The 25,905-nt window shown below is 41.8% G+C and overlaps 2 protein-coding genes across 2 annotated transcripts; both read right to left on the bottom strand.

Moving 5' to 3' along the window:
* Positions 1 to 161: 161 nt before the first annotated feature.
* Positions 162 to 9,070, bottom strand: LOC306939086 (O-acyltransferase like protein-like). The gene is made up of 11 exons (XM_079523575.1): positions 8,849 to 9,070; positions 7,996 to 8,172; positions 7,771 to 7,873; positions 7,329 to 7,430; positions 6,949 to 7,114; positions 5,940 to 6,019; positions 5,174 to 5,284; positions 4,338 to 4,461; positions 3,350 to 3,536; positions 3,045 to 3,187; positions 162 to 2,008 (listed from the first exon to the last, which is right to left on the bottom strand). Exons 1-11 carry the CDS (start codon positions 8,940 to 8,942, stop codon positions 1,904 to 1,906), a joined length of 1,392 nt encoding a protein of 463 aa, XP_079379701.1. The 5' UTR covers positions 8,943 to 9,070; the 3' UTR covers positions 162 to 1,903.
* Positions 9,071 to 15,664: 6,594 nt separating this feature from the next.
* On the bottom strand, positions 15,665 to 24,863 carry znf532 (zinc finger protein 532; the record flags this gene model as incomplete). The annotated part of the gene is made up of 8 exons (XM_079523574.1): positions 15,665 to 16,346; positions 16,525 to 16,669; positions 17,498 to 17,610; positions 18,108 to 18,392; positions 19,501 to 19,663; positions 21,029 to 21,205; positions 21,610 to 21,791; positions 22,473 to 24,863. 8 exons carry the CDS (start codon positions 24,861 to 24,863, stop codon positions 15,843 to 15,845), a joined length of 3,960 nt encoding a protein of 1,319 aa, XP_079379700.1. The 3' UTR covers positions 15,665 to 15,842.
* Between the last annotated feature and the right edge of the window lie 1,042 nt (positions 24,864 to 25,905).

Genomic DNA, 25,905 nt, shown 5'->3' on the forward strand with positions numbered 1-25,905 from the left:
CATAGATTGTTTGACAGCATTATTATCAATGTTGTAACTATTAGTAGTTAAACTATTGTTTAACTATTTGGTGTATATAAATGTCTATGCTAATGTTCCCCTCAGAACCATTTTAAACAGAAGAAAACCAGCACTCACGGAAATAGCTTGTTTAGCTTGTTTATTTTACCATTGGTAGGTTGGGTATGGTATGCTGCCCAACCTACCAATCAGAATCATATCACACTATGGTTTGGAGGACCCCCTGTAGTAACTCTGAGGACGTCCTAGGGGGTCCAGGACCCCCTGTTGAAGACCCCTACGTTAGACTCATTGATGACACACATTCATGGTTCGGGTGACTGATATTGTCCTTCTAATTCATGCTTGTACTTTCAGATTTCAGCATCCTGCCGGACCTACTGCAACTGCAGACTTGCAGAGTTTGGCGTTAGAGATGAAGGCCAGTCTGGATGGTCAGCAACACTCCAGCAGAAAGAAGTCCAGTGTTTTCACGTTTCCACGTGAGTTCAACACACCAGTACTCTTACCCTCTTTCTATATATTTTCATTTATAGTGTTTTTATATACTGTATATAAATCTGAAGACTTGTTTTACTGTATTGAAATGTTGGTAAAAGAATACAAAAATGATTATTGCATTGTGGCTATAGGAAATTATTACTATTTATGCCTATTTGTTTTTCTATTTGTGTATATATGTATTGTGTGTACATAGCCTACTCTGTATTATTTTGGAAGTAGGCTATTGTATTAGACACTTGTTATCATTGCCGCCACTGGCAAGGTGCGAGAAAGCCGGTGGCTTTGCAGCTAGTAGGAATGAGGCCTGTTTGCAGCTGGCAGCTTATGGGCGATTGGTTTGGTAATTAAAAGCCCATAGGCCTGCTGGCAGCTGGCGTAACCGTCTGGGCACCTAGGCTGGTAATCCATGCCTGACAGTGTCGGGTTTGAGTCCCAATCCCGGCGACCTTTGCTGCGTGTTTGCTGCGTGTCAATCTATCGACAAAGGCAGAAAAGGGCCCAAACTGAAAGAAAATATATATATAAAAATCATATAGGCTTAGTGTGATGACTATGGTTGCGTGTCCTCCGAGTCCGTCCTGTTTGGTGACAATGACATGGCATATTCCCTATAAATCTAAAACTCTTTTGAGATAGAATAACTGACCAACAAGCACGGTCGTGCCTGTTGGTCTTGACTTTAGGGGAAAGCTATCTTTAGGGAGCAGTTAAGCTATGCATTGAAGAAGCTAGCTGGCAGTCTGAGTTGCTTTCTGAGTAAAGCGAGAAGAGGTATTTGAATGACGAGTCATTCTGCGTTGGCCAAGAGATCCACAATACCAGGACAAATTACATTACTGTAACACTTCACATGAGGCAGGAACAACAAGACATTTGGTTGACTGATCGTTCAGTGTTTTTGCAAGATTAGGACACACACACACACACACACACACACACACACACACACACACACACACACACACACAAACAATATCTATTGTTTCATACATACTGTAGGTCAATTAATTAATTAATTACTGACAATAATAATAATAATATGAACACCAGGCAACATATGAAATTCATACAAAACATAGCAGTAGTGTCTTTGTAGCATTACAATTATCTAACAGCTGTAAGCATTCATTTACAATCTCTACTTAGGCACAAATAGGCAGTAGGGAATAGCAGGAAGTAAACATGTCATACTCATAATAGGCAAACATTCAGGGAAAAAAGGCAAATATTCCACAAAAATAGCAAATCTTAAGATCACAACGCATTGCAACACAACCCGTTGTAAGCTTTTGTATCTGTTATTTACAATGAAGTACGGAATATATGTTTTAAGTAGCTAACTGGAATTGACAGGCCTTCAACTGAGTGAAACACCTTTCTATCCAATGTTCCCTTTTAGGAAAAGGTAGGGTTTCTCCACCAAAACCGTCAGAACATATCCTATCAGTAGTGTCAGCACCAGGTGGCCTAAGAACAGGTACATCTGGAAATAAAGAGAAGATTACTGTTCCTACGTCATATAGAAAAGTCTGAGATAATACTAAAGAGTTAATTGCTGAGGTATTTCACGAATGTAAGATGCAAGAAAGGGTCTTATTAGGGTACTACTGTAACATGTGAAGTACCAAAAACATTGCAGTATGAAGGTATTCACTGTATGAAAATCAGTGATGGAAGTACAGTACTCAAGTACAATTTACTTCACTTGAGTATTTCCATTTTGTGATACAGGTACTTTATACTACACATTTCAGAGGGAAATATTGTACTTATTATACACCACAATTATGATACTAGTTACTTTTGTAGATTGAATGACTAAAACCAAAACATGCATTAACAACTTAAAGGTGCAATAAGTGATTTTCTTTTATAAAAATAAATATAGGTCTCACTGTTATGGAGTGTTTGTTCAGTAACAGGTCTCTCTAGTTCTTTAGTAAACAGAAAATGCATTTTCAGGTTGGGATACCACAAATGGAGTGGAAGTGATGATACAAAGAAATGAGCAGACCAAATTGGAACAGGTACACTATAAAATTCAACCTGAAAAATATGGGAACTTTCTTGGCAGCCCAGCTGAAAAGGTATTTTGTGTTTATTAAAGAGCTGGAGAGAAGAGACGAGTCGACGAGACACTGTTAAAACAGTCTATATAGAAATGATTACTATCCAAATATAGAACTTTAAGTTTTTAACAAAACACGTTTTGTCTTAACCAATAAATATTTATATTTATAATATGACTTACTCTACCTTTAAGCTCCATTTTATATTTTAGATATTTGAAGATTGACGATCTACAAGATCACAACATGTTGCACTTTGTGAGCTTGCAGATGAGCTATTTTCTTTTTCTTTTACTTTGGTACTGCAAGTATGTTGATGCCAGTACCTTTTACCGTTACTCATGTAAATCCTTGAATACTGCAGGAATACTTGTACTAACAGAATATATAACTTTATATTGTGTGAAACTGAAACTACTTCTACCACCAGCACTGTATGAAACTACTCACAAAGTTGAGGTCAGTGTAGTGGATGGGAGTCTCCTGTTTGCTATTGTAGAGGATTATGAGAACGGGATGGATCATATAGCAAGCAAAACTAATGTTGTTAAGAGGAACCCAGAGATCTGAAGACAGCAGGCTGTTGATGAAGCCTAGAGAGAGAGAGAGAGAGAGAGAGGGGGGAAAACATGTAGACCTTATTAATCCCATGGGGGAAATTCTGTTTCAGAGACAATTTAGTGTGCTTGGAAATGTATGCTTACATACACTGTGCGTGCGTGCGTGTATCATCGTCATCACAGGTGTAGCCTTACCTCCATAACCTTCCTCGCAAGCCACAATGATCCAGGCGACTCCCAGGGCCCAGAGGGGTCTGTGCAGGCCCTGGTACAGGGCATGAGGGACAGATGGCCCAGGTGGGACGTCCCGCAGAACATAGGCCAGTCCTATTAACACCGCCATACCTAACAGACAGGACAGCCAACCCAGCGCTGCCTGCCACTGGGATCAATATGGAGATCAGTGGATGTTTTCAACCCTTTTCATATCATGGTCCATTATTTATTAGGCATTTGAGCCACAGACCACCACTTGGTGACATTTAGCCTCTCAGACCCAAAACTAAATAATGCTTTTGTTATCGTTGAATAAGATTTTATCCACAATTCCATGCTGTGTTGATGTTGGTACCATTAGGAGAAATAATAACAGGCAAATGTCAATCAAAATATTAATTCTTCTAACTCTTGAAAGCGTAAAATTAAACCAAATGGACCCGCTTTCAAGAGGAAATTAGTGCACAGAAAGTACTGATGTAAAGGAGAAATGTCAGTCACAAATGTCACAACTGAGAAATGTCATTATGTTTTGTTTAATTGTATATTGCTATAATAATGTATATACATGTGGTTGTTAAAAAAGGCACAAATGGACCGTTTGGAAACCACTGCTCTGTAGCAGAAGTGGAAAGTAATTAAGTACATTTACTCACATACTTAATTACAATTTTAAGGTATTTGTACTTGAGTAGGCTGTCAAATTTGACAACTTCGGCCATTTGAAAATAGCCGATCTACAAGCTCACAATGCAACACATTGTGAGCTAGATCTGCTAATTGTCAGTGTTCCAGCTGCACGATATGATTATGAACCCTAAGATGTAATGATGCACTTGTAGGGTGGCTATAGGGTCACATCATGCATGACATATGCGATTTCATTTTAACAAAGGAATGAGCTGTGTATGCAGATATGCTGTACCGACAGATTCATGTGCGTCATAGCAATATTCAATATTCATACCTGGTGTTTTAGGAGCGGATCTTTTTTTGTGGTCATGTATATTCCTGCCAGGATCCCTATGAGATATGGCCCATATCTGGTGTAGGGCTTATTGTAGTAATACTGGAAATAGCTTTCATAAGCACTGGAACCAAATACATAAACAATGTGTTAAATGTTTTAAATAGGAAGTTTGTTTACTGAAATGTTTGTGGTGGTGTAGGCTACAGTAAAAAAAATTATATTTAAAAGAAATGGCTGCTAATTTAAGGTCATGTGGATATGCTTTTTATGAAAATGTACAATAATACAAATACCTACATCAACAGAACCTTTAAAGCGGTGTGGAATAAAAGTATTGTTCTCAAAAATTATAATTATGATTGGCAATAATTTAAACAATCTTTATGGACTGTACATTGAACATGTAAATCCCTATGAAATGTGTCATATTATGAATAGCAAATCTAGAAGCAATGTTTTACTTGAGAACATATTTGAAAAGTTTAAAACATTTTCATCTTTAATGATATGCCCAAAATAGGGATGCAGATAATACTAAATGATTCGCTGTTGTTAATTCATATTCAGTAATACAGATGATGGGGAAACAGTGAACCTTATGCAACAGAGGCGTTATACAAGAGCGACATCTAGTGGCCGAATGTCGTCTATAAGGTTTGACTCATGCTTCAACAAACAACTATTATATTGTTTGTGTGACATGATGCCACTCGCCAAAACTACATATTTTCAACTTTAAAATAGGCCTACATGAGTTCTGCGGAGCCACACGATCGGGCACAAAGCTTAATTCTCCAAAGTGCTGTGTTGTGGTTGTGTGGTGTTTTACTTACAGTGTGGTTGGCTGGTGGACAGGAAGGTGAAGTAGAGCCGTTATAACAGCACTGGCCAAACTTGACATCAACAAAAGAGCAGCTGCCGCTGCAGCCAGTATACGTTTATTACTGATGGAGAGGACCGTAGGGAAGAGACATCAGAGGCATTCCAAACGTACAGTACAGTACAGTACAGTACAGTACAGTACAGTACAGTACATAATATCTCTGCTGTCGGCAAGAATCCACCTAACTCCAAAATGTTCATATTTCAGGAAATTAAGAAAACCTTATATTTTGAAAACAACGCAATACTGCCTCATCAAAGTTGGTGTTTTGTGACTTTATATATTGCCAAAATACTTGCATGAGAGGGGGAGAGGTGGTGGAGTTAGTTGCTTTAGCTGCTAAAGCAAAACCTCTTAACTCCATTGGACCCTTAAACTGTCTGCTAAAGTTTAGCAGACAGTTTGAGGGTCCAATGGAGTTAAGAGGTTTTGTCCGAAGCGTTTTTTACTAGTTTCCTTTGGTTAAGTATTTTCGAAACAACACACAGACATAAAGGGTGTGCAACAGCACTGATGTATGGAGAGAAAGAAAATCAAAAACCTAAAAAATGTAGTTACAGTAGGTTTCCTCCCGACAGCAACAATATGTGATTTGTCCCCTGGTTGAAAAATAGGTGATCTGCAAGCTAACAAGTCACAACCGCGACACAGTGTGGGCTTGTAGATCAGTCGATTCAGCGCATGCAAATCGATGATGTGTCGTACTGTTGGCTTACAGTCGGTACAGGTAGATCAGTAGAGGTGTGGTGGCGTAGAACTGAAAGTCCAAAGATAGGTACCACGTCCAGGGTGCACACTGCGGAGAAAGCAGCCGATAGACATGCAGGGAGGAACTCATCAGTTCAAACAATGATTATTGGTTAGAATCCACCTCCAGTTTCATATGTATTAGGCCACGGACCCCTACTGTATGTGGTATAAATATGGCACCCCAATGTACACTGTAACATCCTCGCTGTTACAGACTTCTAAGTATCCATTTTGGTTCATAGCTCTCAATAATTTAGCAGGGGCGCCCTCCATGAATCCCCTCGAAGGCCCCTGGGCATCCCTGAACCCACTCTTCCTACTTCCGGGCAAGGTTAATTAAATAAGGTTAGGAAGCGAAGACCGTACGGTGGACTCCATGTTGCTCCCTGGAAGGAAAGAAAAATGCGCAATTGAGACCAAGGAAGCTGAACGCGGAAGTGTTGGCTGCATATAGCCCATTGCGCATGTTTCTTTCCTTCCAGGGAGCCACCGTACGGCCTTCGCTTCCTATAACCTTATTTAATTAACCTTGCTTCCGGGCCGCTTCCCTACTTCCTTCACAGGTGTTACCGATGATACTAATTAAGTTAGGCTCTGTTCCATTTAGTGTGCAGTGGTTCTCAAACTTTTTAATTTCAAGCATCCCCATAACTTTACAAATGGAACAAAATGGACACTTACGGGTCAATTTGGTTCCATTTGTACACTCCCAGAGTTACACACCCGTACGGGGCCATTTGGAACCCACTCAAGGACACTTTGAGACCCACTGGTGTAGCAGAATGTCCCCAGTTGAGCCAACATAGCAGCACCCTGACTCTGTTTGACCAGAATGGAACAGATCATCATTAGTATCATCGGTAACACCTGTGAAGGAAGCAGGGAAGTGGCCCAAAAAAAGCAGGGAAGTTCTTTCCAAAATGGTGTGTCACCCAACAGCCCATTGAATTGATTCGTGGTTGTACTTGTACTCACAATGTCAGTGATGGTGAAGAGGTTGTTGACCAGCAGTAGGTTGGACCACCAGTATTTCTTACAGTTCGTCACCAAATCTTCAGCCGTGAACCAGAAGGCTCCTTTCTGGATGACTGAGAAGAAACCGATGGCTAGACACACAATGAACAGGTGCAGGGGCTGGATCCTGCCATGGGATGATGTACGTATGATGATGGGGATAAAGAAAGAAAGAAAGAAAGAAAGAGAGGGACAGACATATAGAAGAGCTTTCAGAGGTTTCAGGGTGCATACTGCAATTGGCATATGAGACACCTATGATGATACACATCTACCTACAGTATCTATCTAACATACATACTGTACATAACAGTGTATATTATGACTCGACAGCATTGCACCTTTTAAACCTCTTGAAGAGATAGTTGGCCACCAGACTAAGGTTTAGTTTGTCTTCAGATTTGTGTATGGAGCTGAGTAAAGACCTGGCACTGAGCAGACCCCTGTAACACACAGGAAAACAAGACATTGTGAAGAAACTGATACTTGTTCACATGGCAGCCATTTTGCTCTTACTGTCCATACTTTGGGTGTGAGAAGATCTTAACCACTTAAGCCCCATATCATTAATTTGTTGCACGATGGAAAAACAAACAAACAAAGCTCACACAATGTGTACGATGCATATTGTATTATGAAAATGTTAGCCTGAAACAAAACGCCTGTGGTCTCCAAGGCTATGGAAATGTTGACAAAAGGTTTTGCCTATAATTACATGCCTAATGGGGATGATGTCACAGTAAAAGTGCCAAACCAAACCAAGTGCAAACAGTTCAGTCTCACCCCAGGAGAAGAAAGGTGTCGACAGCCAGATATACCGGCCCGCTGAACGCAAACACATACATGGTGTTACTCTCCACTGTCTCCTTCCATACCTTCTCGTTATCTGCAATATAGACCATGACAGTATGAGTGAAACACACTGCGCAAGTAAAATGAAAGCTATTGAATGTAATCATTGACGAAGGTGGTGGTGGGTTTGAGTTTTGAGTTTTCTTCTTGTCTCACCCAGGTTGTTCCATGCACTGAGCTGTGTGGTGTGTCCACGTATAATCCAGAAAAGGCTGAGGATGCGGATTCCATTCAGGGAGGAGTAGCTCCCTCTCGGGTTGTTTGAGGTTGTGCGAAGCACCCCCTGGCAGGTCCTCTGGAGAGGGAAGACCTGAAGAAACCAGTGCACACAACCTACAGAGGGAAACACACCACAATGCACACCAGGGATGTGCAGAAAGTGTTACAGAGGCAGGGGCTGAAATTCCGTAAGAGGGCACTTTTGGAAGAAAATAGCCGATCTACAAGCTCTCAACTCGTTTCCAGGTGCGACCCCGCATTCGTTGGCTACTGGAGATGTGGCGATGACATGGATTTCCATTTCCAAACACATTCTTTCAACGCAAAATGCTCTGGAGAGTTCCGAAAAAAGCAATTATCGGGTATGGCATGGAAAGGAGAGGTGGGCATTTGCATTTCTTTCACCATAGCAAGTGCTGCATTCATGGGCTGGAGAGGGCAGTTATATTTAGTCCAATCTGTACGGTAGAGTATGTTAATACAATATTAACTCCTACAATTGCGGCGGTTCTATTTGGCCTCCCTGCTTTTCTACGGAGACATTTAGATCCTGTGTCTTGGTTGGACACGACCTTTGACCCGAAGGTCAAAATTCAGTCTCTCCCCAGAGCAAGCAGGCAGGCTCTATGAGCTCAGTGGTAAAAAGAATGTGGGTTAAAAAAAAACACTAATCCACTAAATGACTAGTAATAGCCTAACTGGTATGCATTGGAACACATTTAGAAATGCACTTTGGACTCTCACACACACACACACACACACACACACACATCACAAACTTGACCCTTACCACTGTCTTCTTCTTCTGGACTGTGTGTCTCACTCAGCTTCGGGACGGTGTAGCTGCGATTCCCTCCACCAGGGGGACCGTTGGGCTCCATCATGGTTCCATACAGATTCGGGTTGGTGTTCAGAGCAGCCTCTACCCCTGGACTGACCTCTCTGTGCTGTTGCCACCTGATCACAGCCAGAAACAGGGTGGCTGCCAGCGGGATCCCCACCGTCACACAACACACCAACCTGAAGGATAGGTAGGTAGGGTCCTCATTTTTGTTTTCAAACTCATGCACTGATTTTCAGTAGAATTTGACTCTAGAACTAAGCAACATAACATTGTCAATGGTTGCGTCATCATTAGGTAGTGTCAATTGTAGGAAAACTGTATAATCCTCCAGAGTAATAAAATATAGTTTATTATTTTTACATGTTTACATAATTTGTCAAAGATATTTAGAAAAAAAAAGCTTTCTCAGCATTATGTCCGATTCATGCAATTAAAACTGCCAAAAAATACATCTAGATATATAATGCTATTTTCATTTGATATTTAAAAATTAACGAGTGATCTTACGTTTAAACAAATCTCATGCATGTCTTTTAAAAAAATATTTTAAAATATGTTTTTCTTTTTAATTATTTGTCATGTTGCCACTGCACCCAATCGCTGGCAGCAATTCCCTATGGTTTATTTGTCGTTACCCGGTGTGTAAATAACCTCAAGCTAATAGCAGAGGAAGTAAAGTATAGGAACCATATATGCTCACAGGCAGGTGACAGCAGAGAGGTCTGGTGTTGCAGGTTTGGACAAACACTGAGTCATAAGGATCCCTTGAGTGGAGTGAGGCAGCAGGATGGAGGGTAGAGGTGGAATGAGTGTCACCTCACCCTGCTGGAATGTCTCTAATAAAATAAAATAAAAACAAGGTCGCAGATAAAGAAGAAACTGTACTGTAGGTCCAATGTCTAATGGACCATGTATGCAGACCGCGGCCATCTTGCATAAGTTAATGGTAGGGTGCACTGCTAACAAGGCGCAATTTCCCATTGACAGCCCAGCCCAAACAGAAAAGTCCTATCTGATTGTATTAAACAACGTCAAACTCACCAACATTGCAGCTGTCCGTAAACTTGAATTATCCTCTTTCTATCTGCAAAGTGTTTGTTTCATAAAAATCCACTGTAGACATATTAGGCTACTTTCTTTCCTCGCAGGTGATTATTTTACACTTATTAATTGTTTCAGTTTGGAAGTGCTCGTTATATATCACTCAACAGCCCTGCGTACCACCTGTTTTGAATTTGCACATAATGCCGGAGGCAGCCAGTGTGAAACTAAATCAAAGCCACTCACCATAAACCACCAGTGTCTGCACCTCCTCTTCTGTACAGGAGTCGGGGACACAAATGCCCACAAAATACTGGACCACATCCTAAAAGCATTTTAAAATATTATCATAATGATGCCATCATCATCATCTGTTTACTAAACACAGAGACAGTGTAACAGTGGTTCTCAAAGTGGTTTTCCAGGGAGTCCCCCAAAATGTATTGGGACTTTAGGAACCAAATGGATCGTTGAACCTAATTGTACACTCTCTGGACCGTGGCCCCGGCCCTAATGCATACCAAACTGGGGGTCCTTGAAATTAAAATGTTTGTGAACCACTGTCAACTGCCATGCCCAATAATAGTAGCCATCAAGTTGAATGTTACCATAAGCTGTAGGGGTGTAACCATCGATTTTATCTGTATTAATAGGCAAACAGCAATATATTCTATCGTCTATTAAAACGAAGCTGTTAAAATGTATCGTTACACCCCTAGTAAGCTGTCCCGTTCATGTTTTGTTTTGCTCCCGATCCGAAAACATTCCCAATCCGATATTAATATTTTTATAGAACACTTTTGCCATATCACAATAGTACAATATCCAAAGTCACAGACAATATCCTGTCTAATATCATGATGTGGATATAATATTTTTTTTGTTGTTGCTCCTGATCCAATTCTGATCATTTGAAAATGACAATCGCCCCCGATTTCCGATCACGTGATCGGATCGGGACAACCATAGTAAGCTGATGCTACAGTATAGTAACATCTTCCTCAGTGTATGTTCACCTGCTTGAGGAACACCTGACAGTACTGTCCAGAGAAGGCGGGGCCTCGGACCGATAGACATTCCTGCAGGGAGCCAGGCCTGTTGACATTACCCCCCTCCACATCACTACCCATCTTCCCAAATGCATCGTACACTGAGGACAGAAACACTATTGTTGGTATTCCTTATTAAGTCAATGAATACTGTGAAACAAATGATTGGTGATTCAGTGATGCTACAAACACATAAACAATATGAAATAGAGAAATAGAAGCGCTGCAGGAATCAGTCAGTGGCTCTTATGTAATTACTTTATATTATCTTTTCCTAAAATCCCCCCCAAAAAAACGAACTCATTTTGGACACTCCCCATGAACGCAAGTAGATTGTTTTCTTATCAACTACAGTTAAGACACTCCATGCAACCATGCACCTGTTTTACACTTCAAAATATGTGAATAAACAAAATCAACCAATTCAATAAGAGACCCCAGCATCAACCTCGGAAAATAAGTATACTTACTCAGAGCAGCATACTTCCTTGGCCTGGTCTGGTTTACCTCCCAGAGGAAGGCACTGGTGTCCTGTAAACATATCTTAGACACATTCAAAGCCTGTGCTGTTTCCACCATCACCAAACCCACCACGACCAGCACCGAGACCACCCATCTCATGTCCATCTCAGGAAAGACCGTATTCGTTGTGCAAAGGATGGCTAAATAACATTGGAAAGGACACGTCATGGCACCAGGCAGTGAGGTAGGGTGGACGTCCGTTTCCACGGTCTGCCCCTGAACACCTGCCGTGTCAATTGGAGATTCACTCACACCTGTCTTTCAGCGTCAGGACGGGAGTGGGATTTGATTACAACAATGATTCATCTCTAATCTCACCATTAAGGCGGGTACTATAGCGTGATTATAAGTCACTACACATAAGTGATCATTGGCTGCTTTAAGGAAAATGACGACACTGTTGGAGGTGTAGATTTAATGCTATTTTCCACTTTACTTAAAGCACCCAATAACCACATATAGGGACTAATGCCTTTGACCAGTGATAATAATGCATTATTATAAAATGATCATAGTGTATATAATTTGGCAAGAAAGAAAACATCTGTGAGTGACCAACAATTATGAAGTAGCCTACTTACTTGCATTATGATTATTGTTATAAAGCATTATGAGCGCTTATAACTATAAATATAGTGTAACAAACTGATTTTTCGACTGCTAATTCATAGTCTGCCGTATACTGTGGGCATCAATTGTGATTAAAGTAGAGAGTCGTGCTGATATTACTTAGATGGGAGGAGCTGATGTCTTGTGTAACCTATACAGTGGACATCAAATCTTGCCCCTTGGTAGGTTTCACCATTTTTATTGACACGAAGAACAGCTTTGTACACAAGCATCAGACTATAAGAAACAGCAGCAGCCAGACACATTCTAATCAACAGAGAACAATTCACAGTCTGCTTCTTACATGCAGTTTTACAGCATGAGACAATTATGCTTGATGTTGATGATCTGTTGTATAGTGTCTCAAGCCGAAAATAGCCAAACTACAAGTGCGGCAATTTTTGGCACAAAACACTGTTGTACGACTAAGTATAAAGTATGCGTTTTACAGTCCTTTTTGTCAGAGTAGAAAAACTATTGTTTAAAACAGCGTGTTGGTTCACGAAAGGCATGAACAAAACAAACAAGGATGGAAAATAATCTCTTCATTGCTTTCCCTCTCAGGTCTTACAATGTCATGTTCATTTAAATAGTTGTCTCTGAGATATTATGTTACTTCTTTTTCACAATGTTTTACATTCTGAGAAGGAAATGTATTTCTTTGTTTTCCCAGAGATCCTACCCATCAGAGAAAAAAACCCAAACAATTGAAATGGCACGAACTAATGATGCTTTCATTAGTTATACTTGATATTTTAATATCCATGTCTAGTTTAGAATCTTAATTAGACCAAAGATGGTCTGTAAAGAAGGCTGCTATAAAAAGTGCTTTCATTTATTATACTAAATATTCAGTTAAATAAGGACACCATAAGTAAATTATTATCACAAAGAGCTGCCACAGTCATAAACATAAGATAGGAATGACAATAAGATAGGAATGACATCAGAAATAAAATAAAAATCATTTTGGCCCTGAAGTGACTTCAAATTAAAGAAATTAAGAGCCCTGCTCTATTAACATGATCTGACACAAATTCAGAAATTGTTCAAACTCATTTTGAATTAATCATTTCTATGAATGCATGATCTCAAGACATCAAGTTGTCAAGGACAGATGGACACACTGTTTACAAATTGAGGTGCTTTCACTTATAAAATAAAATAAAACAATGCAGACTGATGAACACTGATTGTCCCCATCTCATCTGATATGTGATGTGGAAATAAACAAAATATCCTCATGCAGAGCTTGAGGGAATAATTTCCCTTCACCAACATTAAGCTAATCTGTTTACTGAACACTTTGACTGCCAGGATTCAGAGCGTTTTTCACCTGCCTTTGAAAAATCTGGCGCACAGGTGCCCTCAAATGGCGCGCACCACGGATGTGCTAGAATCGGAAAATAGTTACGATCCATCCGCGAGTCGACACTCCGTTTGAAAGCTACAGGCTCGTGTAGAACGAGCGCTGCGCGCAGTTGTGCCATATAGGAATGCATTATGTGGTGTTTTTCCACCGGCTATTACAAGCTTGGGAAAGTTTATTTATTTATGTGCAACGTGTCGCGTGGTGTCCCGGGAACCCCCGAAACCACGGATGACCCATAGGTTAGCAAACAGCGCCACCTAGCGCCATTGGGAAGAAAGATGTCAAAGATGTCATTGGCAGGTAAAGTTCAACAGCCCCCCCCCCCCCCAAAAATGTTATCATACCGTAGCGTAAATTAAGTTACATAATGAGAAAAGAAAAATGAGAAAAGAAAATATTATATGTCAAACATACATTGAGCTGGGGTTGCTATGGAGCAGTGATTCTCAACCTCTATAGATTTGCATTGGACCCAATTTGACACAATGTTTTATCTCTGGGACCACAGTCTATCACCTGTAAAATCATCAGTGTTAATTTAACTTTGAGAGTGTACGTAACTACGAATGGAACTGAATGGACCCTTACGGGTCCGTTTGGTTCATAAAAAAACGTTTGGCTGGGGGTCCCAGGGGTTCCAGCCCTGTAGGGACCGCTGAGGTTCCCCCGGAACCTATACGTTGAGAACCACTGCTACGGAAGACCAAAGCTGGCTTTCGTGTGTGTCAGGGAACTTCTTTTTTTCTCAGACATTCGCTGGACAATAGCAGCATAACATTTCAGTCAGACCGTATGAGGATTAATCCCATTATATGTTCATACATTATCTAACCACCGAACTCACGAGACCACAATGAAAACAGTTTAAAATAAAAAGCTCTTCTATAAAATAAAAAAAGAGAACTATTCAACGACTATAGAAACATCTGTCATAAAGTGTACAAAAAAATGCTATCTTGTTTTGATTTAATTAAATACACATAAAGTGACTTTGAAATATATTATATATTTTTTAAGAAATGTGTCTGTATGTGGTATGGACATTTATTACGTAGGCCTATATATTTAAAAATGTCCATATACTCAGTATAGGTATGTTGGTGCGACAGTCAATGGAGATGGGTGGATCACATTGCTGCAATCTAGGGTCAAAGTGTTATTCATTTAAAACTGTAATGTTTTATATCTGATGGTAACCTACTGCAGAAGAAAGGACTCCCACACTCCCGTCTTCTTCACCCGTAAATACATCAATTGGCACTATGTTTTGGTATGCAGATGTCCATCGGGTTTTACACAAGATGACCTGATGAATGTCTGCGAGCCGAAACGTTTCCAATAAATATTTATATAAGTGAAGTGAAGAAGATTGTTTGTGGGGGTCGTTTTTGTCTGCATTAGGGGCTGTGTCCACAGAAAGCATCTGTTGAGCAATGGAGTACTTTGGATATCATGTCCAGAGAGATACACAAACATCATGTGTCAGCGAGACATCACCTCCGCTCTGTTTGCTCCAACCCTCTGCATAGTAAAGTGACGTTGATGAGTGACGCTCAGGACTCTCCAAAACTATTTTCCACTCGAGCGCTCCGCAAAATATATTCTGCATAGAGAGAGCGCTGAAACGCAATGTCCTGGGAAGAGGAGCACTCTTTCAGTGTTGATTTCGTCGGCTAAAACTATGACAATTTTTTTTTGTCGACTACCTTTTTTTTCACTGACGAAAACTAAGCTATGATGACTAAAACTAAGACTAAATATATTGTCAATTTTGTCAACAAATAAAAACTAGACTAAAATGTTAGGAATTACCGAATTACGGTGGACAAGAGATCCAGTATAAGTAAAAGACACAAGTCATTTTACACATGGTTGCATGCTGAAAACAGCAGATCTACAAGGTCACAATGCGTCTGTGTTGTGAGCTTGTAGATCGACTATTTTCAGCAATTGTAAAATCAACAATTACGACGGCATCAACGCCCGCAAAAATCCATTGTTGTTGACAAAAACCAACTGTAGATTTCGTCGACTAAAATCGCATGACATTTAGACGACTAAAACTAGACTAACACTAAAGCATTCCAGATGACTAAAACATGACTCATGACTAAATTATATTTTATTCAAAAGACTATGACTAAACTAAAATTGAAATTTGCTGCCAAAATCAACACTGACGTCTTTACTATAGAACTACATGTCAGAAATACGCTTTCTGTGGATACTGCGCCTTAGTCGGCCCATAGTTTTCTCTGACGCAGATGTCGATCGGTATAGCTGTGCAAAAAGTCCTGCTCCTTTAGATGTCACAGTACTGCAACAGACGTTCACGAGTGTGGTCCTCTCACTTCTCCGCTGCGCTCAGTCTCTTTGACTTGATGAAGGCCATTCCATGTGTTCTCATGTGCGTGTTCAGGTTCCCCTCCGTTTCAAACATCTTGCAGCACACTTTGCATTTGGTGTTTGGTGTTCCATCACTGTTCTCATCTCCAAGGCCCATCTGGTTCTCTCTCTGACTCTCGTCGTTGTCGTCGCCTCTTCCGTTGCGCCGGCCGAGTCCGTGCGGCTCCCTCAGTCGGTGGACGATGAAGAGGTGTCGGGCCAGCGAGCGGTGGGACGTGTAGCACAGACCGCACTCCCGACACTGGAAGGACGAGCCGTCACTTTTGTGCTGAGGGATGTGCTCATGAAAGGCGGCGACGTCCTCTGTGGTTAAGCCGCAGACGGCACATTTGTGAACCTTGAGGATGTTCACCTTGAGTTTTTTTAACGGCTGTGAGTCGGAGGCCCTGGAACGTAGCCCTGGAGACTCGTCATCGTCTTCCTGCTTCCTCTTGGGACTGAGGCGCTGTGGAGGTGAATGAGATGATGTATAAGTAAGGCATGTGAGACTATTAAACGTGCGCTTTTGCACGACACTACTGTACGTCAAAGTAGGGCATTCATTTACTGTATGAAAACCAATAAAACAAATAGAAAATGAATATGGAGAAACCAGGTTTCTTCCCGACAGCACCGATGTGTACCTCAGAGTGCTCCTTGTCAGTTGTAAGCTCTATATGGTCAGGATCTCCAGCCTTCCCCTCCAGGGCCTTGGTTCCATGCATCAGCTGTATGTGCTGGTCCAGCAGCACCCTCTTAGTGAATGGCTGACTCAGGGCGGGACAGTGCCTGGAAAGGTGAAGAAAAACTACTATTGGTATCGCTTTCAAAGTTTTATTTACCATGTTCGACCCAGCGTCCCTGTGTTGGGTATGTCATTATAGGCGAAGATTGTGAGAAATTAAAAAAGCGCCCTTTGGGCATGTGGCCCCTCCCTATGTGACTCTGAAAGGCAGTGCAGAAGTATAAAAAAAATCACACCCGCGTGAAGTGTTGTGTTTGTGTTGGACAGAAATAGACGATTATCCTTTCAATTATCCTTTCATTGTCAAGAATATCGCTGGGATAACAGAGCAACTGATTTCTATGTTTTAATTAGGTGTTCCATTCCGCTTTTGATTGATTGATTGAAATATTTATTATATTATTATATTTATTTATTAACAGTTTGCAGAATTACAGTACATTTCAAGCACAACTCAATACAAAGACTTAACTGTGAGTGGACGACCCAATAAAGCATTACACTTGTTTACAAGAGGGTCCTCCTTGTTCAATTCATCAAAACATTTAGAGACGTACAAGACGCTCGTTTAAGCACGGCTAGAAGGCTGTTTCTTTTTTTTTTTTAAAGATATTTGTTTTGCGGCTTACGCCTTTTATTGGTTTTTTGAAGGGACAGACAGTAGGCTGACAGGAAACGGGAGAGAGATGGGGGAAGACATGCAGTAAAGGCCGTGTCGGGCTCGGGAGTCGAACCCGCGGCACACTGCGACTGGATTACCAGTCGGGTGCCCAGACGGTTACGCCACCGCCTGGGCTAGAAGCGACCTGTTGTGTAATATAGTTTTATTTGTGTACAGTTAATGTAGCAAGTCAGTCAGTCTGTGTACTCACAGGCAAGTGTAAACCTTACGTAGTCCCTTGTGTTTGAGACGGTTGTGTCGGCAAAGACTGTGGGAAGAGCTGAATGACTTATCACACTGCCGACAAGGGTGCTTCTTCAGTATCTGCAACCAGGAGAAGAATAAATTAATAATACAACAAATCTCTTTATTGTTAATTATGCTTTCAATATTTTATATATTATATATTATAGTATCGCTTAGACTTCTTTATGTGCATGGTGGAATATTCAGTTCTCACAAGTCACACACACAGGTGAAACATTTAGTGTTGAACCCTGCAGTATACTTAATTGACTGGGGGTCCCTCAGGGGTCTGTAATTGGCATGCTCTGCACTAATTTCTTCACCGAAAAACTCGAAGCTCACAATGCGCAAACTTTTAGATTTTTGCACAATGCTATTGTGTGACAAAGTATAAAGAAACGTTTAAATGGTTAATTGATCCGTTGATACATAAAACATTTGTTAAAATACCCCCCCAAAAAATAGCAGATCTAAGTAATTTAATAGAGCGAAAAACAGAAATATCCACTAGTATAGAGCCCTGAGGGACGCCGCTCAACAACATATGGGGTTCATGTGGTTAATGGTCCATTTACCTTGCCATGTTCACGCCTCACGTGTGCTACATAGACCTCCCTGGAGGTGAACACGCTGTCACAGTCTCCACACGTATAGCCTGAACCAGGAGCGCTCTTCACGTCTACTGAGCCCTTGGCTTTCTTGAGGGGAGACGCAGAGGATTTCTTGTCTCCGTTGACATTCACTCCATCCTTGGTGTTATTGCTGTTGCCACTGTTGGAGTTAGTGGGCTTGGTGCTGAGGGGCAGGTTAATGCCCAGATTGGGGGGACCCTCGACGGTCTTCAGAGTCCCGTGCAGGGCCTATCACGGAAAGACGAGGACAGAACCAAAAAACACAGAACAATATTCTGAAACATGATAGTGAGTTTTCATTTGCTTGATTATGAAATCCGAAATGGGGGCTGCCCATTGGATCGACCTCCCATTAGTTTGACCATGCATTAAGGTTGGCGAACATGCATTAAGGTTGGCGAACATGCATTAAGGTTGGCGAACATGCACTGCTCCCGTGCTTGCGGTTATGTTTAGGTTAGGGTTAGAGATAGGGTTAGTAATGGTTGAACTAATGGGAGGTCGAACCAGAACTACTGGTAGACTGTCTACTGTTAATCTGTGTGCACACTAGCAGCCACAAAAGCTACAAAAGCGCAGTCGCCAGCTATATGTTGCAAAACATACTCGTTGATAGCATCAAATTATGCGTCTGATGAGCAAAATATTTTTGTAAGGAAAATATAAAGGCTTTGGTTTAAAAGAACAGTGCTGATATGGCAAGGATTCGATTTTCATCCCATTACAAGTAGTGTGTAGAAGAGAGAACAAGATGAGTGGGAATGGTGAAACAAATGCATTAAAGACGAGAGGAAATTAAAAATTGGGTTTTCACCCTTTTTAGAGTGAAATATAATGGGGACATAGTAATGAAAAATCCGACCCGTCTGAACTGAGTGGTGCTGTTGGGGTGTCAGACTATTGGTTGTCGGACTATTGGCTGTCGGACTATTGGTTGTCAGACTATTGGTTGTCATACTATTGGTTGTCAGACTATTGGTTGTCAGACTATGCAGACTGTACTGTACTGTACTGTACTGTACTGTACTGTACTGTACTGTACTGTACTGTACTGTACTGTACTGTACTGTACTGTCTCATCATGCACCTGTGCATGTGCTACACCATAGTCTACTGCACTGTGCTCTGTGCTGGTGTTACACTAAAAACTACTGGTGTTACACTAAAAACTCCGCTTCCCATCATGCACCTGTGCACAGTGTGAAGCTCAACAGCGCCACTTTGTCACCTGTTGGTACTCTAAACATACAAAGGGACATTGCTGATCCTCGGAGTGGCTGCACCACTCAAAAAAGAATAATAATACAAAAAAAGCATCTGACTGAGCATACTGTACCTTGATGTGGTCCAACATGAGCTGTTTCTGGGCATAATGCATCGAGCAATCGGGGCATTTGAACACTGACACTTTATGGTTGACGACGTGCTGATCAAAGTGGGTGCAGAGTAGAGATTGTAGAGTAAACACGGTGTCACACATAGAGCACTTGTAGATCAACCTGCGAGACAGACAAATGGCAACCCGTTCACATTGTAGACTATACTGACGTACCGAGCACAATGCAGGAATGTGTGCTAGAACTGACTTCATTTAGAAACCAAACAACAAAGCTCACCCCCAATGTCTATGTCTTACCCGGGTTTAAAACCACGTCTCCCACGACCAGAAATGTTACCACCCAAGATGGCCTGGGGTACTATATATTGCATTTATCAGCTTCAAGCAGTACTTCTTGTCAAACAGTAGGCTAGTAGGGAGACCACCTATAACCACTGCAGATGTACTCGTTATATTGCATTACTACCATACAGACTGGTTACAATAAAATGTTATTCATTAAAATAAGTTACGGACTGCAGCTTTAAATTAGGCTTTTAAAATGGTGGTGAAGGGTGCAACACATTTGAAAATGTTTCGGTCCTGGGACCTTCGCCAGTGCATATATATATATATATATATAGACCCATATATATATATATAGTCCATAGCATTGACGAAGGTCCCAGGACTGAAACGTTTCTTAGTCTATATAAGGATTATTCCTTATAAATGTTTTTCCCTGACAACTAAAACTAAGCATTTTCACAAAACACTAAACTAAACTAGCAAAACCGCTGTGAAAACTAATTGAAATAAACTGAAATTGAAAATATGTAGTCAAAACAAAAACGAATAAAAAGTTCTAATAGCCTTATGTGGGAGGACAGTGGTGTCATGAACACCTGCTCAAGCTGTCAATCAGTTTGATGAGAGATGGGGAATCCAGGTAAAAGCTTTCCATGTGGAAAAATACCCAACCCAGGCAAAGCCTCCATGTCTAACACCCTTTAAACCCAACTGTTGATTGTGTCCTGCAAGTCAGCCACATTCAATTTTCTGGCCAAAATGAATTCGACATGAGTATTGTGTAACATACTGTGTGTGTGTGTGTGTGTGTGTGTGTGTGTGTGTGTGTGTGTGTGTGTGTGTGTGTGTGTGTGTGTGTGTGTGTGTGTGTGTGTGTGTGTGTGTGTGTGTGTGTGTGTGTGTGTGTGTGTGTGTGTGTGTGTGTGTGTGTGTGTGTGTGTGTGTGTGTGTGTGTGTGTGTGATTATCGTAAACAAATTAAAGCATTAAAGTGATCAAGGCTCACACATCACTAACAGTCAGTTAACCAGATGTCATGATGTGTGCGTGCGTACGTGTGACTGAGCAGGTACAAAACATACAATTGCTCAATATAATTAATACAGGTGTTTGTCACAAATACTGAAATCAATTCAATTTACCAGAATTAACTGGTTTAAACGTATTATATTACACTGTATATATGGTGAAACAACTAATGAAAATGTAACACTGTGCATTATCGGCGGTGGACCTACTTGGGCTCCCCTATCTTGACCCCTGGGTGCTGTGTGTATCCATGGGAGTGAGTTCCCGGAGCAGACTTGAAGGCCATGGGACAGATGGGACATTTATAAAAGGTCTCACAATGACTGCTCTGGATGTGGGTCTTCAGAACGGCAACGTCAGCAAAGATCACACTGCAGTGGAAACAGCTGCACGGACACATTGACACGCAGAGAAATGTATGTTCTGTGAAAAAGGCCACTGCAACTGTAGATCATTGTCTTATTGATTATACTATCGATTACTTTTCCAATTAATCTAGTAACAGAATCAACACGAAAACATTCTAGAGAAGTCTGATAAACCACTAAAGCCCCATTTCATACTTTTTTTTGTACAATGGTGCCGTAGAAAGAATAGCCGATCTACAAGCTCACAGCACATCACGATGTGATGCTTTGTGAGATTTTAGATCTGCTATTTTTGCAATTTTATTTTTATTAAAATCAATATATAGTTTTCATACTTGATTAAATCAATTAGCTCCATTAACCTGGCTGGCATGTACAAAACAGTTGTACATGCCAGGATTTTACGTTGTAAAAGTACTGACCGGTAGCCGATCCTGCGGGTGTAATGCAAGCAGTTCTTGGTGACATGGGACTGAAAGTGGACAGAGCGACAGCTCACACCGCACTCAGGACAGATGTACGGAGACTTGTGCTGGTGGATCCGTTGATGGGACACGAAACTGCACTGATTAGGAAGCATCATTTGGCAGATGGAGCACGTTTTCTATAGGCACGAAAAACATCATAGAGAAAACAAAAACATCATTCAGATTCATCTCGGCAGAATTGTTATTATAACCTAGCTAGACACAAAATGGGGTTAACTATACTGTAACATTATTATCTCAAGACATTACTGCCTTAAACATGTAATGATGTTGTTAGTAGGAATAAACACAGAAGCACTGAGAAGGAAGTGGCCCAGAAAGGGGAGGAGCCAAAACGGAGTTCCTGTTTAACGCAAAAAAGGAGGTCGTGCCCCCAGGGCTTAAAAACAAAGATTTTTATTTGACCGAATGGCCCCCCAGATTGGTGTAACATTGACATAGAGGACACTGTACCTACATCTGACATACATAAATCACAATTAAAATTGTGTAAAGGTTCCATAATGATAAAACAGATAAACGGAATATGGTTGTTGTAACACATAACATTAACTGGGTTGAAGCAGGATAAGTAGATTCTACCATTCAGTGTACTATTGTATTTTTTCATAATTAATACCCTATTTTATGTGTTGTCATATGACAATGTCAAGTAGTGAAAATGAACGCACGCACGCACGCTCGCACGCACGCACGCACGCACGCACGCACGCACGCACGCACGCACGCACGCACGCACGCACACATGCACACACACATGCACACACATGCACACACACACACACACACACACACACCTGTCCACTGGCATCCGCCGCCTGCTGGTAGTGCATGGCCAGGGAGCTATCATCCTGGAAGGTCTCATTGCACTCCACACACTTCAGACTGTGTCTGCACAGTTTGGACGCGTCGTCTTCTAAAGGCATGGCGGCCACCAGAGGAGCGCTGCACGGTGCTGAGATCACTGCGGTCTGAGCCCCACAACCAGTAGTCTTGCCTGGGAGGTGGCCTGTGGCGGCCTGGGTGGTGGAGGTGGTGGTGGAGGTGGTGGTGGTGGTGGAGATGGAGACTGATGAAGCAGACGTGGCTATCATCTGATCCGCAGGGATCGGTTTCAGGATGAGGTGTGAACACTGCATGACCATGCCTTTGTCTTTGTGGCCCCTGGCGTGAGATAACAGGCTGCACTTGTTGTAGAAAACGAGATTTTTGCCACAGTGGTTGCACGTGACCTCGATCCGTACGCTGCGTCGCTCGTAGTGCTGGGTCAAGCTCTTTTCTAACGCAAAGGAATCCCCGCACTCCAGGCACTTGTAGCCACGAGATGGCAGCGAGATGCAAGCTGATGTTGGGGGGGAGAGGTTGGGAACGTATACTGGAACAGGGTTCATGCTGCTCAGGACTTTATTGAAGGCCTCCACTACAGATGTTTGAGAGCTGGCTAATACTTGAACCCTGGACACTTTCTTGGGGGCAAGCATTGCCTGCAGTTTGACATGTTGGTGCTTTGAAGAGGAAACAGTCTGTGGCAAGAGGTTAAGGTTGGTCAGACGGACGGTCTTTGGCACAAGTTTGGCCTTAGCCAGACAGGTGGCAGGCACCATGACAGTCTGCTTTTGGAGGGCATTAGCAGCTTTGAGAATGGCACTGCTAGCACTCTGTACAGAGGAAGCAGGGATGATCGTCGCTTTGACAGTGGTATTGTTAGCCAGCTTCAAGCTGATCACTTTTGAACCTACAGCCTTGACTGCTGAGACAGGAAGGAAGGCCGTCGCCACAGGTTTAATGATCATCTGTTTGGTTATTTCCATGGATGGAACACCAGAGGTGGCCACTACCGTGGTAGGGAGAGATGGTCGCATGGCAGCGGATAAAATAGCACTGGACGACACCATAACAGAGTGATTATTTGTGTATTCTCCTTTCGTCTGCTCTTCTGGGTCAAACTGTGGAAGGACTCGGGTCACAGTACGTTTGATCTGGCCTGATGAAGTCTTGATGGTTTTGATTCTGACTTTAGGGATAACGGGAGCGGTGCCTGTGGGTGAGGAGGAGGAGGAGGAGGAGGAGCCTTTACTGCTTCCCTCACTGGTGACACTAGAAGGACTGTCAGGTTCTCTTGATATCAGACTCTTGGCAACCTCAAGAGCCACCTCCTGTTCAGCAGGTGTCTCTGAAACTCCGGGACCATCTTTGATTTCCTTTAAGGACTCCGTCTGGGGAGTTCTAGGTGATGATTCTCTCTGAGTTATAGGAGAACCGGAGACTCCCACGTCTGTAGCGCTGGCCTTTTTGGCACTGAGGGCTGCTATGGCAGCTATGCAGGAAGATAACTTGGCTGAGGACTTGGCTTTGGCCTGTGAGAGACTAGACACAGCGACATTGCCATACGCCAAGGGCTCTCCAGCATCCTTGCCCTCCTGTTCTTGAGGTTTAGCAATAGTCTCTTTGGCTTGTTCCTCAGACTTCCTCAAGCAAGGAATGTCATTAGGAGTGGAGCAATTGGAATTGCCATTGTCATTGTTTGGATCAGGTTTGGGATGACATGAGTCTGTAATGGACCTATTAGATGTATTAATATTGTCCACTGATTTGGTCGTGTGTTCTTCTCTCTTAGGACAGGAGGGTCGGCCTGTCAAGGGATTGGGAGCTGGCCTAAAAAGTGACTGACCGCTCTGTTTGTCCATAGGCTCATCTACCTCAATTTTATCATCATCATCATCATCATCATCAAACTCCTCTGCACTGGAGATGGGGCTGAACTGATTGAAAGGAGAAGTTGGGTTGTTAGCATGAGGTGCACCTTCCTCCTGGGAAACTTCACCTCCATTCATATTGTAATGGCTGTTGGCCGATACGGCTGTCAAGAAGCCATTATGATGTCCATTGCCTATACGATCAGCAGGGGTGTGTGTGTGCAGTAGCCCGTCCGTCTCTGACAGGGTGCCACTAGGCTCAGCAGCATCCATGCTTCGGACATTCTTGACAATGACACTGACTCCAATATCATGTCCCGAAGCACTGTGGGACTCGTCCTCATTAGCAGCGGCCGCACCACTGCCTAGTTTGAGCGGGCCATCGTGGTCGTCCTGGTGGCCAGACTCAATAGCAGCCTTGGGATCCACCATGTCGGGGATGTCGAAGGCTGCCAGCAGGTCATCAAAGTCTGGCGTCTTCATATCGCCCATTGTCCTGCTTCTGGGCCAATAAGGAGATTACCTATAGACGCAAAAGAAATGGAGATTCAATTAATTACATTCTAGCCTTTTATTACCAGTGGTGGAAGGTAACTAACTATCATAGTGATGTGGCCGTTTTCCTGCTGTATTTGTGTTTGTTTATGGTTATGTCTGAGTCAGAGTGCCGTGGCTGTGGTCCCAGTAGCCAATTTAAATATAGGATTATTATAAAACATATTTTTATAGTCTTCTTAAAAATAGTTAGTCTACAACTCACAACGTATCATCGTGAGCTTTAGATCGGCTAATTTATAAACAATATTGAGTACTTATTTTGGTACTTGCCACTGCTTTTGTACCTTATTTACTCAAGTACATTTTTAAATACAGGACTTGTACTTGTAGCAGAATATTTGTTACAGTACATTGTGGTATTGCTACTTGTACTTAGGGTAAGTGATTTTCTTTGGTTAAAATAAGTGTTAGAAAGCTCTATATTGTGATAGTACTCATTGTTGAGTGTGTGTTCAGTAACAGGAGTCTCCATGTCTGTCCAGCTTTTTATTAAACAGAAAATGCATTTTCAGGCCAGGATACGACTTTTATCCAATCAGGATGGAGAACTCAGTCAGGAGATTAAACAAGTGGAATTGTAAGTGATGACACAAAGAAATGAGCAGACAAAATTGGACCTGGACCACTATAAAAATGAAGCTGATAAATGGTCACTCTCTCCTGATTGGCTGAAACTTTGTCACCAACCTGAAAATGTATTTTCTGTTTATTAAAGAGCGGGAGAGACAGGGAGACCCCTGAACAAACACTCTGTAGCAATGATTACTATCATAATATATAATATATATATTTTATCTTTAAAATAAACTTTGTTTAAACCAAAAAATTTCACTTACCCTACCTTTTAAGTAAAATAATAATAATCTGAGAACTTCTTCCACCACTGTTTATTACAGATCTTCTTCAGGTGTTAATATCAGAAATTACCCTGCATGTGTGCTCAGATGTTGCACCTCTCGAGAGCAGTAATAAGGAC

Source organism: Electrona antarctica, assembly GCF_951216825.1.
Source record: "Electrona antarctica genome assembly, chromosome: 16".
In the NCBI taxonomy this organism is placed as follows: domain Eukaryota; kingdom Metazoa; phylum Chordata; class Actinopteri; order Myctophiformes; family Myctophidae; genus Electrona; species Electrona antarctica.